The following is a 20,162-nucleotide window of genomic DNA, read 5'->3' on the forward strand; positions in this document are numbered from 1 at the left end:
CAGGTCCCAGCTGCTGCTCCATCCCCATCCCAGCGACACTCTCAGGCCAGGGGCTGCTCTAATACAACAGTGAGAGCTGAGCCAGGCTGGTTAAAAGCACTTGTTTATTGGTTACAATATCAACTCATGGCAACATCTTTCACTGAGCCACTGTACAAATACAAAGAAAAAGATCCATCGTGGAAAAAAAAAGCTATAAACAAAGTTCATAGCAAGTGATTTTTTTGTCACAGGGAAGTCTTTTTACAACAGCACTGTTAAAGAACAAATGGCACAAGTCCCTGGTTTTTTAATAGCTTAAATAAAAGCCTTAAGACTGTTTCTGAATACATACATAATCCAAAGGCAGTGCAGAATCACTTCATAATTGGTAACATTACCAAAGTTTTCCAAAGTAGTCAGCAACAAGTAAAAACAAAACAAAAAAAGCTGATGAGAGATGCTGGGAACTAAAGGCAAAGTAAAATTTAGCAATTTTAGAAGCACTTTGCTTTGGACTCCTTTGGATGTAATATGTACTACAAGTGTTCAGATGCTTTTATTTAAAAAAAATAAAAGAAAAACACAAAGAGAGCACCATTGTGTAAGTAAAACAAAGGCTTGAAATACCTAAGACTATTCCACCGAAGTCCATATTAGTTAAAACCTAAACATACTGTGTGGTATAAGGATGTCAGGCACATGTAATCTGTTATCAGTTATATCAATTAGTAACACTGTTCACACATTTACCATAACAACACTGCATTAACATTCTGCATGTATTTTACATAACCAGCAATTGGATAAAAGGCTCTGGTGCCTCTGAAGTGTAGGAGGAGTGTGACCAGCATGCATGCCAGAGTACTGGATACACAGTGCACCATCAACCCATGCTAAGTACTTGGACAGGAAATGCTATCTCAAAACCAGCCATTCTGCTACACAACCATTGATACCAACTAGTCCAATTAGCCAAAACTCTCACCAACATCTTAAAGCACAGCACTAAACCTAGTGGAGGTGACAGTGTCCCCAGAGAGGACAGACTACAACTCTGGGAATGTTTTCACAATGTTTTCATTCCATCTTAAAGTAATTAATGTGAACTTCATCAAGAGATGAGCGGTTACACAACTGAAGGAAGGAGTCAACTACTTCCAGCCCATGCATTACAGTAAGGACCCACTGAGACCTGCTGCTGCTCCAGCTCAGCCTTGCCAAGGCAAGGTCAGGCCTGTCCTGGGCAGGAAAAGCCTCTTTATCTAATTCACAGTCCCTTTGGAGTGGCACAAATCCTGTCAATCCATGGAGCTGTTGGCTCTGCCAGCCCTGCCATGGGTCTGCAGTTGAGCACAGCAGTGTGTGCAAGGAGGAGGGCTGCAGGCAGATGGAACCAGGCCACACTACTGAAGTGCATGAGCAAACATCAGCACGAAGCCACAGCAGCTTTCTGTGGTTTCCAGAATCTCAAACTGCTTTCTCCACCAATAAACAGCCATCCAAGGCTACATGGGAACAAGCCCAGGCTGGGCACTTGCCTGAAGGGAGAACTCTCTACTGGAAAGTTAGATCACATTAGAAAATGCTGACAAACTCTACCAGAATAAACTAAACCTTGTTACATCAAGCACATGGTTCTGCTTCCCAAGCCATAACAGACTGCCTTTAGAAGAGAGGCTGGGCAAGAGTTACTCTGCCACTGTTTGGCACAATGCTCTTGCTTACTCCAGTTCTGTAATGACACAACTTATTTGAAATTCAGCTAAGGCTGTAGCCTGGCTACAAACTTTTAAAGCCAGTGAAGATGAGCCCACTCATGCTGCAAGACCTGCTGTGAGCAAGTTTGCTGCCATGGTGCAGTCACACAAGCTGCACACCTGGGCCCATGAAAACTGCAGGCACACACCAGTGTCTGAAATTCAACGCTGAGTAAAACCTATCAAGGGTCATTTCATTACCTTCCTTCTTTTAGGAGGAGTTTGGGCTTTTACCATAAAAGCCACCTTCACTTTAGCTGGGGCATCGACCTCCAGAGGTCCCTGCCAGCCTAAAGAAGGGAATGCCACAGCCTGAGTCATTCTGTGGCACCACACAGTACCTGTGGTACTGCAATCTGCAGGCTTGGAAAACAACCCACAGCCAGGGCAGGAATGAACAGCAACCATCACCTGGGCAGGATCTGTCACAGCTTCCTCCAGGCCCAAAGCTGCACCAGACGCCGATTCCCTGCTGCGCTCAGGCTTCCCCCAGGTCCCGTGTGCTGAGCAGAGCCCCTCAGACCTGGCTGAGCGAGGAGCAGAGGCAGCAGAGCTCTGTGATGCTGTTGGACACCTCAGCAAGCAGTTGGCATTCCTTGGGATTTACTTTAAAAGCAGCTGAATCCAAGAGGCAGCAGCCATCCAACAATGACAGTGAAGTTATTTGCAGTAATACCTGTACAAGAGCCATTACCACTGTTACAGGCTACCTGAACTGGTAAGAAAAGTTATATACAGCTGTAAAATTGGTTTTGGAGTTTCACAAGTAGAAACCAGTTTTAATACCAGAATGTAAAAATGGCACCTGTCTCGGCAAAGGTGTTGACTAGGAAATTGGTTCAAAACACACTTCTATGGAAAAGAATTTTTTTAGAAAAAGAATATTTTCTTAAAATTCCTTAGTAACAAATTTCCCGAATGATTCACTCAAGGCAGCTGTGAGTTAAAAAAAATAATCAAGTGCACCACTAAAAAATAAACTGAGTCTGCAAGATTCCAAAGAGCTGCTCACTTAAGAGAGTTACAAGAATTCCATAATAGTTCTAGAAATGCAGACAGATCACAAAGCAAAACACTGAGGAATTGCTGTGAGACACAATACAGTGGGATTTTGGTCCTACACCACAGGCTGCTGTTAGGAAATGTTCCTTCTCCAGTATAAGAAGCGCCTTTTTCTCATTTTAAAAGTGAATTTACCGTGATTGACTGGTGTATTTATTGGCACCTTCACCATTATAGACATGGTGAGTTTACAGGCACAGTCTGGAAGTACTGAAGTTTAGGATTAAAAAATGCCAGAAACTTGACAGAAGTCATCTCAGCCAGAAATCCTTTGAATATACTACAGGATTCTGGGTCCTTCTCTTTCCTGCCTGACCCAGAGACACCCAGACTCCCCATCAGTTCCAATGAATGACAGCTAACATCATCTTCCAACCTGGTGATTTAAAATTGACGTTATCTTTAAAATAAGTCACTTAAGAGAAGCCAATAGACTTAATCCCCCATTCCAAAATAGCCACAGATGTTCAGATTCCCAAGGGAACATCCACTGGGAGTGCAGACATGCTGCCAGGCACCAAAAAGTTCAGCATCCTCCCTGGGCAGTTTCAAATGGGCATCGGTCACATGATTTTCCTGTCTCTGCACTGAACTGTACTTGGTGAGATTTCTAAACAACTGACAGCAAAATCAGAATCAAATCAGGAAAGGAGCAGAAATGGCCATTTACAGTGTTGGAGCTGCAGAATATCTGGCATCACTAAACCCCCATGGCACAGGCCTCAGAGCACACAGAACAAGCACATATCCTCAGGGAAGTTTTCAGGGGTCACACAGGTGCAGTTAAGTTACACAATTCCTTTGGTAATTCACACTGCACAGAACTAACAACAAGCACTTTTGGTTGTGGTGTGCTTTGGCAACCCCTGAATTTGGAGAGGAATTACAAGCAATTAACTGCACAGTTAAATCCTCCTTAGGAATTGAAGCAAAGTCCTGAATTTCTCAGTTGGTGTGGAATGAGCAATCTCTGCACACACTGCTCTGGGCTCTGAGCAGCAGCCAAGTCACTGGGAGTGCACATCAGCTGCAGCTTGTGAGGAGCCAAACCCACACGTGTGGCCAGAGCTGAGCTGGCCACAGCACTCGGCCACTTGGCTTCTGTACCCACAGACTGCATGGAATAACTGATGCAAAAGCCTGCAGGGAGGAAGCTAAAACACCTGGATTTATTTTATTTTCCAATTATTTCTGCTGTTGGTGCAAGTCTACCTGGCGTTAACTCCTGGGTGTTTGGAGGTCATGACTGCCAATGGATGAACCAGGAACCACTGGCTTGAAGGAAGAACCCCCTGATCAAAAACAGGCAAGCAGGTCAGGAAGTGAGTGAATAAGGCTGTAGGTATTAACTGGGAATCTCCAGGGCCTTTAAAAAAAATTCAAATGCCTTCCATTATAAAAAACACATACATACCATTGGCTTCACTTTATCTACAGTAAATTCACAAAAACATTTAAAACAGCAATCTAGTTCACCCACTACAAAACTCAGAAGTGACATCTCAGGTTAAAAGCAAAGCTATAAATGTAGTTCCATAAAAAATGCAAACATATTTCTTTACATACAGACAAATGTTACATAATTGGCTGCTATAATGTGTATATTCTGTTATGTACAAAAAAAAGTACAGGATTAGCAGACTGAGCACAAGCAAAAACCCTTCAAGGACAATCTAACCAAACCACCAAAAACAAAAAGACTGGCTCTTAGTTTGTCGGTCACCATGATTATGTGTGCTGGCCCCTTTTAAAAAGTCAGTGATTTCTTCCCCCCTCCCCTATTTCTTCACTTGATTTTTTTTTCTAGTTTACAGAAAGCCTTTTTGTGTAATAATCAGTGAATAGAAAAACTTCACCTGCAAATACAAGGTAGAAATGTTATTTCACAGCTATAGGCTGCAGCATTGATCTCTCCAGATCTCAAATGGAGAATGTACATGTTTGGCTCCCAGTTAATTCCAGATTCTGAGAAAACTGTCCCAAGACCCTGTAGCTACAGCCATGCCGTCATCAGTAACACCTAAACAGCTGACACGGTTGTCATGGCCAGCCAGGACACCTGGAAAAGAAGAAGCAATGGAAGTTCAGTGTCTGCAAGATGCCAAGGACTTCAGTTGTCATTCTGCTCTCCCAAGTAAGACTTAAGTGTACTAAAAAAGATACAATGCAAGATCTTAATTCTTCTTTTTTGTCTTTACTCTGAGGAACCACATAGACTGTAACAGCCTTATCAAAAAATCCAACAAGAAGGTATGTAAAAATATCTACACACAATATTGCCTCCATTTTTCTCTCTGCCCTTATGACTTCTCCTTTCTGTCCCATAGATGTCTTCCCTAATCTGGCTCTCTACTGGTTTTTCCGTTTTCTAGAGTGCCATCCACAATTTCAGCCATCAAGCACTCCCAAAATCCATTGTGATGTCTCCTGACAAAGTCCTGGATGCATTAACTACCTTGAGTTTCTCAAGTTTTGCAAGCCCTAGGGATTACAAATCCCCCACATATTGTGGCAAACGGAAGAGCAGCACTAGCCTGCCTCTTTCCTGCTTTGGTTCTGTTTTCTCTCTAAGTCTTCTTGCCCTTGTCTGCTCTCCCAAGGCTCCCCACCCAGGTGTAGCAGAACTAAGGAAAAGGATTTATTTTCAGTCTGGACAGCAGAACTGATGTTCAGAACTGAACCAGGCCCAAGCATTTAAGTTACTGTAAGAAGTGAAATAGAAATAGCTGTGCTATAAAACATGCTGTGTGCTGACAAAAGGACCAGAAGTTTCCACTTTCCCTTTCTCCCAACAGCAGGGAATGCAAAGCCAAAAGACTCCTGTAGCTACATCTGAATTACTGCCACTCATGGGTGCAAAACACAATGCAAACGTGTAATTTTGCACTACTTAACCCCATACACTTCAGTGAAATACATTTCCTGTAGATGCAATTTTGGAGGGCATTCCTCAGCCTCAAGAGCTGGGATCTCCCAGCACACAGATCTGTAAAGCCCAAGAACAGGCCAGTTCTCCTGCCTCATTTACTGCTCACACCACAGAGATGGAACTGAAATGCAGTGTGACTTCTGGAAGACACAACCACATGCAATGAAAGGAGAACACAGCACTAAAGGAATGCAGCAGATCCACACCAGCACCAGCAGCACCCTGGCTCTGCACTGCGCACCAGCTGTGGCCGTGTGCTCACCTGCCCTCTCCCCTTTGAGGGTGTCCCAGACGTTGCAGTTGAAGTCGTCGTAGCCGGCGAGCAGCAGGCGGCCGCTCTTGGAGAAGGCCACGGAGGTGATGCCGCAGATGATGTTGTCGTGCGAGTACATCATCAGCTCCTGGTCCGCGCGCAGGTCGAACAGCCGGCACGTGGCGTCGTCAGAGCCCGTGGCGAACGCGTGGCCGTTGGGGAAAAACTGCCAGAAACGTGGGGGTGAGACACGGGGGCTCAGCATGGAACACACACTGGTCATGCTGAGCTGGGCACAGCACAGCATTGTTTCACCAGGCAAAGGCAGAATGGTTTATTTTATTTCTGCGTGTTGGATGATGCATGTATGCAGCTATGCAAGGGAACACCTCTGGAACAGCACTGGGGACACCCGAGTGACTGGAATTACAGCCAGGCAGCTCCTGGGTGTGCTCTAAGAGCAGTCACAGGGGATGCCACTGACTCCTACAAAATGAAGCAAACCCCAGCTCTGCACATCCTGGCTCAAGTGGAACACAGTGTTCCATCCTGAGCTGGTCAGCCAGGTTGGCTCAGCCAAGACAGAAGACTGCAAACAAACAATTCAATTTCCTAAAAAAATCTATTCCAAATCCGAGTTATTCTCTCAACAGCAATATTGATTGAAATGGGAATGGAGAGAGCCCAGCACATCTCAGGGTTCAGATCTAAGTATAGGAACTGCATTTTTGTACTGGTCATGTGTTTGGTATTTTCTCAGCCTTAACAATTTTTCATGTTTATCAAAAACAGATGCAGCTTCGACTTAGATTTCTTTCTCTATTTACCAGAGCCTGGATCTTGCAGATCTGAACATAGTGTTACTATGACAGAGGGGAAATATAATCCACTTTCTAAATATTACCATATTATTCCAGGGAATACTCAATATCAATACTAATTTTAATTGCCTTCCAGAATACTTCACTGAAAGCTCTTTTTGTTCAACAAAAAAACTTTTAAGATGAGGATGCTTGGCTGTGTTTTACCCTCTCAGTATATTGCATTTATCTACAATTTTCAGTTTTTAACATGTTGCCATGCTTTAAAAAGTTTCCCTAGTCCATTCTTTACTTCTTAAAAAAAGTGGTGTCTCAGTAACTGAATAAAAACACAGGGGAAACTATTCCAGGAACAGCGCAGTGCATCACAGATAATGGCAATAATAATTCACTTACAAAGTAGATTGTAAGTTATTACACAACCTTCTCCATTACATACAATTTAACATTCTCTACCCTAACTAATTGATTTTAAATCAAAGCAGCTCAGTAGACTCTAAGCTGAATTCATGCAAATGTAGCCTTTATCCTCCCCCTTTCTTCCCACGTGGAAGCAGGAGGCTCACTTACACAAACTGCATTAATGTCTGACACGTGCCCCGTGAAGGATTGCCTGCACATCCCATCGCGGATATCCCAAAGCTTCGAGGAGGCATCACAGGCGCCCGAAACAAAAGTCCTCATGTCTGGGCTCAGGGAGAGGCTCATCACATCTCCAGTGTGCCCAGTGAACGTGGTGGTCTGCTGGCCAGTCTCTATGTCCCACAAAGCACTGCAGATGGAGTTAACACGTCTGTCATTACTTCAGAGTTCAAATTTTAAATACAAATTAAGGCATTGGAGAGAAAAAAATAAAGGAAGAAAGAGGGGGTGGGAGAAGGCCAACAGAACTCAAAAACTCACCAAGTGGTGTCTCCTGAGCTAGTGACAATTTGGTTGTCATCTAGGAAGCGACAACAGGACAAGTATCCTAAAAACAAACAGTTGTGTAAGGGTTTGACCCAGGAGTAACGACTGAGGGTGAAAATACAAGAACAGCCCCCAGGCTGTGCCACAGCAGCAGAGCACAGGCAGTGCCAGCCCGAAGCAGGGCTGTCCCCTGGAGCAGCAGCACTGACCTGTGTGGCCCGGCAGCTCGCGGCTCACGCGCACGTTGCCCTCCCTGGTTTTCAGGTTGTAGATGGAGCAGATGTTGTCCAGGCCCCCGCACGCCACGTAGTTGCCCGAGGGAGCGTAGGCACAGGTCATCACCCAGGAGGACCTCAGGGGGATGGCGTGCATCTGCAGGGACACTGCAGGCTCAGAGCACACTCCAGGGCTACGGGGCAGCACCAGCACTTGGGTTTACAGCCCATCACACCCAACCCACTGCACTGTACACACCCACAGCTCCTGGTGACAGGTACCAGATCTTCAGTACATGATTTCATAGCAAAGCTATCGTAAACTTACACATTTACAGTCCTCGTTTATTCTAGTTAAGATTTCTCTGTCCAACTTATTTACATCTTTAAACTACAGGTTGTTAGGCAGGATGGCTGTCCCCATGGAGACTGCCTGGTTTACAGAAGCACAGCTCCACTCCACACTACCTAAGCTTTTCCCTAACAGCTGTTTTTCTTCCTTCTCCTTCCTGTGCTCTCAAACCCAAAGCACTCTTGTAAATTCTGAGGTTGTGTATTTCTATAATTCAAAACCAAGTTAGTTTTAGAAGCAACACCACACATGCAGAGAGCTACAGCTACTGCACTAGGCAAGTAAGAGTGAAAATGTTACATGTTATTATGTACTTAACTATTGCTTCAGAGACACAACCTACAACACATCACTGGTGCTCACTCAGCCATGAAAGGAGCAAAAAGAGATTGTCTGAATGAGAAAGACTACTTTTGATTTTTGATTTGCAACCATGGTAAAAGACAGACACAAGCCCATTCAAACACACAACTTATACATAAATTATTGATAAGGAGAATAAATAACTACCTTATTTGTTGTGTAACTATCCCAAATAATTAATTTTCCATCTTGAGAAGCACTGACTAGTAGCCTAAATATGAACACAAAATAAAATATGTTAATATCAAACAAACAAAAAAATCTCAAAATACACATACATCATGCATGATTATCAAGTGATTCAGAAGTTTCATAATTTCTTTATTACCTTCTGCTTTTTCCTTTTTATTGACAGGGTGCATTTGTTGCAAAGATCTAGATCTCCGTATCACCTGACTGAGGAATCCCATGGGGACTCATGATTGAAAATGATCACAAGTGCACAACTCACTAAAAACACATTTTATGAACCCTTCCCACAACTGCTTTCATTATTCATATAACTACACAGTTACACAAAAGCAAATAAGGAATTTAGGCAAAAATAAATCTTGAGAACAGATTCTAGATTAATTCCTCCCTGGAGGACACAATACAGAGGCAGTGTTTACACCTCACCATCAGCTGCTCTAAAGGCAGCAAAACAAAACTCCAAGTTATTTTTCCCACTAGATAAAAAAGGATCTTTTTTCAATGAAATAAAAAATTGTCAGTAAAGTTTTTAAATCCCTACCATAGAAGTTACAAAATTATTTAATAGTTTGGAATGTACAATTTCCAACATTCCAAAAAATATGCCTCATCACATACTCTCTCTTGCTCAAACAGACTCAAAAACTTAAGTTAAAATTGAAAGAAGGAGAAAGCAAAATGCCTATGGCAAGAACAAGCAAAGTATCTCTTCTCTGAACCCCCCAGCAGTGCTGGTCTGTGATCCCCTGCAGGGGCAGCAGCTCCATTCCATGAGGCTCCAAGGGCCTGACACTAATCTGAGGGTGCCAGGGGGATCCCCAGGCTGTCCCTGGCAGCTCCAAGCTCCCTGTACTGTACACACCTGGAGTCAGATCCCCAGTGCATGGCACAGATTTTGGCTAAGTGCCCTCTGAGCTGACATTAGTGTGAAGGTGCCAGGAGGATCCCCAGCCCTTCCCTGGCAGGTTCAAGCTCCCAGTACACACCATGAGTCGGATCCCCAGTGCATGGCACAGATTTTGGCTAAGTGCCCCCTGAGCTGACATTAAACTGAATGCAGCAGTGGGATCCCAGCCCTTCCCTGGCAGGTTCAAGCTCCCAGTACACACCTGGAGTCAGATCCCCAGTGCATGGCATAGATTTTGGCTAGGTGACCTCTGAGTGTGCGCCGGGTTCGCATTTGGATTCGACCCACGGAGTCCAGACTTGTTGTGATCTAAAAATAAACCAAACAAACCCCTGAGATACTGGGAACTATTTTTAATGCACAAGATAACAAAAATACATTTGAACTTTGATAGATTATCTATCTTGGCACACAACAAAAAACATTAAAAAATAGGATACTGGTGAACACTCAGCAAACACCGACACAAACAGATTTTACAGAGACATAACACACTTCACAGTGCCCACAATGAAACTCCAGGAAGCTCTTTTAAAATAGTCCTATGTTATTCCAAGGCTATTTCAGATTATTAAATCTCTAAGTTTTCATTTTAAACCAATGAAAGAAAATGCTTCAGTATTTACTGCACTGTTACTTTTTAAAGCATGGCAGAACTTTATATGCAAAATAATTCTGTTTTCAAAAAACTGCTAAAAGATATTTATTTAAGTCTTTCTAAATATATTTAACACAATAAACATACTGTACTTAAAAGGTAAACTGGAAGCAAGATCCATAAAGATAGTGGAGGGGGGTTGACTGGTTTGGGTTTTGTGCTGTTTTGTTTATTTGGGTTTTTTGGTGGGGCTTTATACACTTATTTAAAACTAAACAAACACACTGCACATTTCCAAAGGCTTCTTTCATTTTATTCTTTCAGATACACTTTATTCTTTCAGATACATGCTAGAGTCACAAAGTGATATTTTTATTTTTCATCTCTCAAGAAACAGCCTACACAAAGAACAGGAACATACCTGAGCAAGAGTTGTGTCACTACAGGCTTTCCTGGCATCCTGAAACAAAAAACGGAACAAGTTCAATTGGAAAGGTAACACTGAGCATCAGGTGAGAGGGTCTAAAGGAAAAGTAACTCCTGAACTAAATTCCAACACACTCAAAGCCACACAGCACCACCAACTGACATGCCAATATTCCTTCTGTCACCCTAATCTGTTTTATTGTGCAAGGAATCTAAAAAGCAATGGCACACAACAAGGGGTGGTGGAGGAAGAGGGACTTAAGAAAGGCCATGCCCCAGGAGCCTTTGAATCTCCCTTTCTGCAGACTATGGGATTCAAAGGCATTTGGAGCCATCCTGAAGTCCCAGTGCCTACCCTGTTCCCTGTACTCCTTCCCTGGGCTGGCTGTGCTTGCTCAGGGTGTGCTGAGCACAAGGGAAGAACTGATCCACCTGGAAAAGCAACCACATATTACACAGCATTAGCAAGCTCTGTGCCCACATTAACCCTCCTGCTGGCTGGGAGAGAAGGGTGAAAATCAGCAGGCAGGATGCCAGGAGCAGGACAGACAGCAGGATTACCAAGGCTTAGTGATGATGTACTTGACACAAACTGAAGGGAAACAAATGGCCCAGTGACACCCTCACCCATTTCATGGAACGGGTGGTGCCCACATCTCCACACAGACACTCCATGGGTTTTTCCTTATCTCAGACTCTATGGACACAGGACTTGTTTCCTGCACATGACTCAACCTGACCTAGAAAACAGACTTGACTTTCATTGTGTAATTCAGTCCCACATTGAACCCTGGCACAGGTGAGCTCCTCTGAGCCTCTCCTGCAACACAGATTGTGCAAGAGCTGGTTTCAGTCCCAGCTGTGACTGCTCTGCTCTCCTGCAGCCCAGGGCCCTTCCCAGGACACACAGACAGGCATGGCCTGTCCTCCTTCTGACAAAATGGCTTAAAGGGCTTGAAGTCAGGCAGGAGCTGTGCAGCACAAATTGAAGTTAAAACATCACCAGGAGCAGCCACAGAACCCTCTCAACTCCTGGAAATTTCTCCACCTTGTGCAACCAGTGAAGCAGCCACCCAAAAACAATAGTGCCTCCTCAGCAGCACTTTGTGAGTCCCTCCCAAGTTCAGTCTGTGCAGATTGTTCAGTCTGTCCCTTTGAGAGCAGGAACAGAAACATTTGCTTGCACATTTTGGATCTGCCTCAACATGATCAGGCTGGGATCTTCACGTTTTTTCAAGCTCTTGCTTGAGAGTTACTTGACATTGCAACTTTAACATTTCTTAAGTGCATGTTTATTTTGACCACCCTTTGTAGCTCTCCTCCCAAAAAGCAAGCCTGAGAGTGGATTAAGTCATCTCAACTTATTTTTATAACGTCTGAACTGTAGAAATATTTATAAAATGTTGACGTCTGGAATCAGGAGGGGTTTAAAATACCAGAGCAGCAAATCCCTTAGCACTCAGGACTTATTTCATCCACAGGAAGAAACACACTGCATTTTAAATGACTGCTTGTTTGATTGTCCTGAAATAGCTGAAAATGTTCAACATAAAACGAATTCTGAATGCAGTCTGAATGAAACAAAGCTTTTTTGCTCTTTAAGAGCAAGCTATTAGCAACTCCTGTATTTGAGGCTAATACTTGCCATACAATTGGCAAAACTGCAGGAAAAGGAGACTTTCAACAGGCTATTTTAATTCTTACCTTGAAACTGTATTTCTACATATGCATCACCATAACATAATCATTAGTGTCAAAACATAAACTTCTTTATGTAATTGCAGATTTTTTTTCAGTTCATGCAGCAAGACAATGCAAAATTTGTGAGAAAAATCCAACTGCTTGATCAGTGTGCAGCCCCCAGACTTTCCTAGCACACACTGCAGGTTGTAGGGTTTTTTCACCACAACTGTATTTTTTAAATAGTGTCATTTGTCCAAAATTTCTGGTTTGAATGACACTGTGCCAAGTAAGCAACACATCTAAAAATCATTATCCTCAATTTCAGTTCTCACAGTGAGGACACATGTATGACATGGGAATTTCATTACAGACAGAACTAAGAATTAATTTTAGCCATCAAGCCATCTGACAGATATCTGACAATTCATTGTTCCACCTTCCTGCACTACAGATTCCTGCAATCTCAGGCTGTGCATTGTCTGTGCACAGACCAGAGCTCCAGCTGCATGGGGAGACACCTAGATATCACCTAGATACTGCAAAAATAAAATTGATAGTCATGAAACACTTCTAAAATACTGCAGACTGAAGTCCATTGGGGAATCAACAGCTCTGCACTGCAGTTTCTACACCTCAGGACACTGTTAGGTACAATCTTATCTGGACCTCACTTCTAGGCACAAAGCTGATTTTCTGTGGTTATATTGTTAGAGGAAATACCAGACAAAACCCAAGAGCTGTCCACAACTAAGACAGAAAAATGCTAGCTGTACATAAAACATCTAATGCAGTAGTGACCTCATCTCTTTTAAGGAGTGCATCAAAAATAATTCCTGAAAATAACCAGCCCAGTAGATATTCTTGACACTTAAAACCCTATTTTCAGATCCTGTATCTATCCTCTTGCCCATCCCAAACAAAAACTGTGCAATGATTTAATCAACAAGATAAGTAGCCATCTCTTCAAATATGAAATTGATTTGGCCAGAAAGTTTCATGGACATTAAATCATCAGAAGCATTTTTAATTGCCCAAGGATCTGAAGTTAGAATTAACTACAAGGTATCCAAGTCTGCACTCAGATGACAAGAGGGAATCACCAATTGCCATTGCTGAGCCAAGGGACCCCAAAGGCAAGAGAACCAGGGTTACTGAGCTGATACAGCTGACAGATCCAGTTACCAGTTTGGGTGGTTGAGTTACAAAGGAAATGTTCAATCGACCTAAAGCCACAAAATGGAACCATTACCCAAGAGTCCATCACATTTCTGTGCTCCAAAATTTAAAAAGTAAGCAAACATTCCTGCAGCACACTCTAAGCCCTCTAACTTGCCTAGTAGCTCTTTCTTCCCACAGCTTTGCATGAAACCAGACTCACCAATTGTGTGAGACTGAACAAACTGAAGAATTATGAACCCCTTTTAGCAGCATAATTCTGTAATAAAGCTTCAGTTGGAACAAAAATAAATAGTATTTTAAGCTAAAAATTTCCTTGTATCCTCTACAGAGCAGGTGGAAGGGGCACAGTGGCACAGCACTGCCTGATCCCCACCCTGTGTCTCCAGTGTGTGAAGGAGAGCAGGACACAGAGGCATCCCTGGATGGCTCTGAATGAGCAGCAGCTGCCCCAGCACAGCCCTGACACACCAAGTGTGCTCAGCACGAGGCTGACACCCCCCAGCAGCCTCACACCCCTCAGGAGACACCACACAGCAACTGCTGCCAGCACATGCCAAGGTAAAAAAAACCTCTGTGCGTGCAACACATTCTGAGAAACCTGGACTCTATTCTTTAAGCCATTCCCATATAAATCAGATTTATGAATGCTTCATGCTTTGAAAATTTTGATGAAAAATAAACAGACTTTGAAGATCCTTATTATACTTCCCTGAAAACTGTATCACTGACATATAAATGCACGTTGCAGAAGATTCCTGGAAAACTAACTTTGGGCATGACACCTCATCCTTGGTTTATCTTCACTGAGTAAATACAACAAAAAAATAGCCTGTATGGGGGCATCAGCATTTAATAAAAATAAACTTTACAGGAAGCCAAGAAACAGTGCTTGTAGAAATGACATCCATTCTGGAAGGCTCTCTCACACTCCTGCTTTAACTTCAGGTGTCACCTTTAGCCCAGGACCAAGCTCTTCTAACACCCTTAAGCCAAACTTGTCATGCCTAGGTTCTAGAAGCTTGCTGCTCCCTTCTGTTTCTAAAAACCCAGAACACAGAACTTGCAAAAACACATACACCCCCCAGCACCAAAACTCAGCAAACCTCAACAGGAAATAAAACATTTTGTTCAAGAAATATTACAAATTTACTTTGTTATACCAAAGGCTTTTCTGATTTTAACTCAAATATTCTGAAAATATTTTAAGCTCTGCACGAGTTAAACTGGAACAACTGCTAGATCTTTACAGTTTGTTCCCAAAAGGGAGGAGATCTTTACAGTCTGTTCCCATAAAGGAGGAGTTTTAGCATGGAAAATAAGCAGTTGACAATTCTTACTCTGATTTGGTTTCGCAGCTGCTCTGCCTCCTGCCGTAACTGCTCCAGCTCACTCATCTTCAGCCTCTATTTCTTACACTCCACTCGTGAAGAAAACCTGCCAAGAGGAGGGAAAGAGATACTGAAAGTTATTTTTCTCCTCACTAGAAAACATAACAAAAAAACCTAAGAATCTGTGTATATATTTATTTTTATTCTACTTTTAGAAAGGCTTCCAAACAGACATTCCCTTTAGTACACCGTGTTAATGAATTTGGCAAGACCTAAGTGATTTCAATTCCTGAATTACCACGAGAAGCAGAAATTTGTGAAGTCTATTTTAAATACAAAAGCAACTGTCAACAGAACCACCCACTGTACTTTACAAACCTGTTTTGTGGCAGCTCCCTGCTCCCCCGCCCAGAGATCTCTGCCAGGCTGTGCCCCAGGATGGCAACACAGAGCAGAGGCTGCAGCTGCCCCCGGGGTTTGCCCCTGGGCTCAGCAGGGCTGTGGTACAGCCACCTGGCACAGGACATCCAGGGCAGACTTGGTTTTATTAAAGATGAAATTTCTGAATCCTAGACTACAGCTGAAATAACAGATTATCTCCACTTTTTTCTCATATTTTTTTCAGGCAAAACACAATGATCTTTAAATTTCAAAAGCACTCACAGAGTGAGAAGGGATAGCAAAAACCAAATCCTCCCTAAAAGCATCCTTGTGCTGATACAGCTCTCTGCTCCCTAAAGCAGTTGTCATCTGAATGAGGACTCCAAGCCAACTTAATAAAAATATCAATTAACGGTACGACCACATGCAGGCACACGTTCAGATTATTTTATTTCAAATCAGATTTTTGCATTTGATTTTTTTCAGTGTTGAACAAGCTTCCTCAGATCAATTTTCTCAGGTTTTTATCCCCAGCACAGCAGTGCAGTCAAACACCACTAGAGACCTCTTAAGTCTATTCACACACGGAAACTTCAAAATCCTTGCAGTGAAAGCAACAACAGCAAGTAAATTGCTCACAGACAAGCCAGGCACTTATTTGTAATTTTTTCATGACGGAAAATGCACACCAGAAAGGTGCAATAGTGGTCCCATGACATTTTATATAAAAAGCCAAAACACTTCTAGCTCTGCTCACAGAATGAGAAGGAAGGAAGGAAGGAAGGAAGGAAGGAAGGAAGGAAGGAAGGAAGGAAGGAAGGAAGGAAGGAAGGAAGGAAGGAAGGAAGGAAGGAAGGAAGGAAGGAAGGAAGGAAGGAAGGAAGGAAGGAAGGAAGGAAGGAAGGAAGGAAGGAAGGAAGGAAGGAAGGAAGGAAGGAAGGAAGGAAGGAAGGAAGGAAGGAAGGAAGGAAGGAAGGAAGGAAGGAAGTGTCGGAAGGAAGTGTCGGAAGGAAGTGTCGGAAGGAAGGAAGTGTCGGAAGGAAGGAAGTGTCGGAAGGAAGGAAGTGTCGGAAGGAAGGAAGTGTCGGAAGGAAGGAAGTGTCGGAAGGAAGTGTCGGAAGGAAGTGTCGGAAGGAAGTGTCGGAAGGAAGTGTCGGAAGGAAGTGTCGGAAGGAAGTGTCGGAAGGAAGGAAGGAAGGAAGGAAGGAAGGAAGGAAGTGTCGGAAGGAAGTGTCGGAAGGAAGTGTCGGAAGGAAGGAAGGAAGTGTCGGAAGGAAGGAAGGAAGGAAGGAAGGAAGGAAGGAAGGAAGGAAGGAAGGAAGGAAGGAAGGAAGTGTCGGAAGGAAGTGTCGGAAGGAAGTGTCGGAAGGAAGTGTCGGAAGGAAGTGTCGGAAGGAAGGAAGGAAGGAAGGAAGGAAGGAAGGAAGGAAGGAAGGAAGGAAGGAAGGAAGGAAGGAAGGAAGGAAGGAAGGAAGGAAGGAAGGAAGGAAGGAAGGAAGTGTCGGAAGGAAGGAAGTGTCGGAAGGAAGGAAGTGTCGGAAGGAAGTGTCGGAAGGAAGTGTCGGAAGGAAGGAAGGAAGTGTCGGAAGGAAGTGTCGGAAGGAAGTGTCGGAAGGAAGTGTCGGAAGGAAGGAAGGAAGTGTCGGAAGGAAGTGTCGGAAGGAAGTGTCGGAAGGAAGTGTCGGAAGGAAGTGTCGGAAGGAAGTGTCGGAAGGAAGTGTCGGAAGGAAGTGTCGGAAGGAAGTGTCGGAAGGAAGGAAGGAAGGAAGGAAGGAAGGAAGGAAGGAAGGAAGGAAGGAAGGAAGGAAGGAAGGAAGGAAGGAAGGAAGGAAGGAAGGAAAACCTATTCAAAATGATAGTCTATGTTTCCTATTTAGTCCACTGAAAAATGGCCAAAAACCAGATTAAAAAAGGTCACAGTGCGTCTGGTAAGTTGTAGACCTCTGGGGAAACCCCTTTATTTGATCTGGCTATTGGTTCTCTGCAGTTCAGTAGTGATATGCTCTAAAAGACTGACTCTGGAAAGGTTTTTTCCATCTGTAAAACACCACACTCAAAGCTTTAAAAGAGTGAGAAGTTTTGGTTCAATGCAATTTGTAATAAAAAAATCATCCCTGGACTAACAGTTTATACAAGTGTTTGAGAGCTACAAAGTTTATTGCTTCTCAAGAAGAAAAATATCTTCACTAATTATCCATCTACTTCCTTCCAATCTCTGCTTCCCACAGGTCTCACTCCAAGTCCATTTCAGAACCAGCTCACAAACACACATTGACTTGGATCATCTCCATCATCCCCAGCAGTGACAGGGATGGTGACTCAGCTCTAACTGGTATTTCCAGCTACATGTAAGCAAACTGGGAGGTTCACACATTTCCCTTCCCTAAACCTGTGCTCTGTTCAACTACAAAGATGCTGTAATTCATATGGGAATTCTCCAGGAGACTTCTCCATTTCCCACTGTGCTCCTTTTTCAGCAGCCTGGAGTATGAAACACTGCTGAATGCACAGCAGGCATAACACACAAGCCATCAACACTGGTATCCAATTTTAAAGATTAAGCATTAAAAACATGACTTTAGCACACACATTAATCACAAACCTTTACAGGCCATCAGTTTAACTACAACCTTAATGCCTTTAATGAAAATACCTCTATGAAACACAGCCCCACTTTCAGTTCTGACAGTGCCAAATTAACCTTTTCAGTATGATTTTCCCTTTTTATTCCAGAACCTACTGAAAGGTAACACAGACAGAACAATGGTCTCAAAGGTCTAAAGCCAGCCAGCCATGCTGCCTGTCAATGCTTAGCAGTCTTATGTGCTATTTTTAACAGGAGATGAAGATTCCTAGCAGGGAAGTTGATGCATCTCAAATTTTCTGAGAAGTGAAGTCAGCTTCTGCCCTGTGCTGTGCCACACACTTCAGTGCTCTGCAGACAGTCACTTCAAATTCTCACAGAGAATCACTGATCAGAAAGAAAGTGACATTATTCACAGCTGGAAGCACGCATGGCCAGTCACAAGCACTCAAAGTTAGGGTATTTTTCCATTCACAGGTAAAGCTGTGAGCAGATTTGAGAATGGGCTGTAGCACTGCACTGATATTCAAAGACAATTCTGCACATGAGGTTAATGGTAATTAATGTCACTCCTATCAGCACTGTTCACCACTAAGGCCATTTCTGCACCAAGCTGCACCAGCAGCTGCACAGCTGGTAAACTTCACAACTTTAAATTGTGTCACACCTCCAAATTCCTACATGGACAAACTCCAGAAGCCTCCTCACTCACCCACATGTCTTTAGTTTAAAAATAATTCTGAAGTGAACAAAAGGACAATGATCCTCCATGTTTTTGAAAGAAACTTTTAGCAGTGGCAGAGCCCTAGCAGCACCAGCATGTTCTAAAGCTGCAAAGCCTTAAGCATCACTGCTCAGCAGAAATGTGTCAGTGGTTCAAGGTCAACCCCAGTGAGCAGAGAGCTGCCTTCAAACCAGCACACACTTCCACTAAATCCAGGCTCACTCTAGAACTGGTTCACTGTAGCTTTGAGCATTAAAGCTCCTTTCCAGCACACAGCATTTGAACAACTGAGATATTAAGCTATGTATAAACACCAAGATACTACAGTAAACAAACTAAGTGCAGTTCAACTATTAAATTGAAGTGTATCCAACAGTGCTGCACTGCCTGGCAGCAGCTCCCAATGCAAAGGCCTGTGTGCTCAGATCATCCCCACCATTAAATATTTAGCAGAACTGGGAGAAAGACGCTTCCACTTGAGATTTTTATTTTTTTTCAAGCACTATTTTCATGTGCCCACAGGAAGCTACAGAAACTGAGTGGGTAGGGAGGAAGCTCTCACAATGCATTTCCAGATTCACACCAACTCTGCAAGCAGCTTCTCTGAACTCCTGTCAAACTCCTGTGGGAACATCTTACTGATGCCACCAGACTCACAGCTCCAACACAGGAAGATCAGTACGTGCTTGGAAGCTTGGAACTCATGGATGCATCTGTGTCTGTTTCAATACTTCTGATGCTCCAGCATGGTTAAAGAGAGGTAGTTATGTGCAAAGACCATTACCCAGACTAGATTCACTTGCTGTAATACTGTTTCTAAGCCTACCAGTGAGGTGACCAGTGAAGCACAGAAGAACACACAATGAGATGCTTGGCAGCAAAGCAGAGGCTGCATCCTACAAACCAGTCCTCACTGCAGAGAAACAAGACACCACCACAACCTTCCAGTGTGCTACCAGGCATCAGGTAAACACCTTGGGTTTTATCAGAATCAATGCTGGGAGTGCTTTGGCAGGGTTTACAAAGATTGCCAAGAACAGAAGTGATGGCTGTGTTGCAGACTTTTCCTCACACAAATTACTGAAAACCTCAGTGGATTCCTCACCAACCCATACTGGGTTAACAAAGGACATGGTGCCTCTTCACTCTCCCCTCCAAGATCAAAATACCACAGCCTGGAGGAGCAGCAGATACAAATTTCCCCAGGAGCCCAACTGCACCATGCCTGGTCATATACACAGCAAAGCCATCAGCTCTTATACTGGTAGAAAGAGTGAGTGAGGATTCCTCCTGCCATCTCAGGAGACTGGGGGTAATGGGATGTCTACTTCCCTGACTTATTCACAGTTTTTATAAATGTTGAATCAAAGAAAAAATATTCTGAGGTTGCCCAGATGCAGAATACCCATGGTATCTGCTTTTCAGCACTCAGTGGCAGCACCTCTGATGAAAGAGGTCAGAGGCATCTCTTCAAAAACGTGTGCACGATGAACTATGAACAGTTCCACCTGCTGAGG

The 20,162-nt window shown here is 43.5% G+C and overlaps 1 protein-coding gene across 2 annotated transcripts in view; it reads right to left on the reverse strand.

Moving 5' to 3' along the window:
- Window positions 1-87: 87 nt before the first annotated feature.
- The window catches only part of GNB4 (G protein subunit beta 4), a 31,662-nt gene continuing 11,587 nt past the window's right edge, over window positions 88-20,162 (reverse strand). The window contains exons 2-10 of one of the 2 annotated variants that reach the window (XM_059479004.1): window positions 14,966-15,062; window positions 10,762-10,800; window positions 9,945-10,051; window positions 8,791-8,854; window positions 7,923-8,085; window positions 7,708-7,774; window positions 7,375-7,576; window positions 5,993-6,209; window positions 88-4,860 (exon numbers count right to left, since the gene is read on the reverse strand). In XM_059479004.1, coding sequence (XP_059334987.1) covers window positions 4,754-4,860; window positions 5,993-6,209; window positions 7,375-7,576; window positions 7,708-7,774; window positions 7,923-8,085; window positions 8,791-8,854; window positions 9,945-10,051; window positions 10,762-10,800; window positions 14,966-15,022 — 1,023 coding nt within the window. In that variant the 5' untranslated portion in view covers window positions 15,023-15,062 and the 3' untranslated portion in view covers window positions 88-4,753. Of the gene's footprint in view, window positions 4,861-5,992; window positions 6,210-7,374; window positions 7,577-7,707; window positions 7,775-7,922; window positions 8,086-8,790; window positions 8,855-9,697; window positions 9,770-9,944; window positions 10,052-10,761; window positions 10,801-14,965; window positions 15,063-20,162 lie in introns of those variants that run through there. The other variant, XM_059479005.1, reaches the window with a different exon arrangement.

Source organism: Ammospiza nelsoni, chromosome 10 (assembly GCF_027579445.1).
Source record: "Ammospiza nelsoni isolate bAmmNel1 chromosome 10, bAmmNel1.pri, whole genome shotgun sequence".
Taxonomy (NCBI): Eukaryota; Metazoa; Chordata; class Aves; order Passeriformes; family Passerellidae; genus Ammospiza; species Ammospiza nelsoni.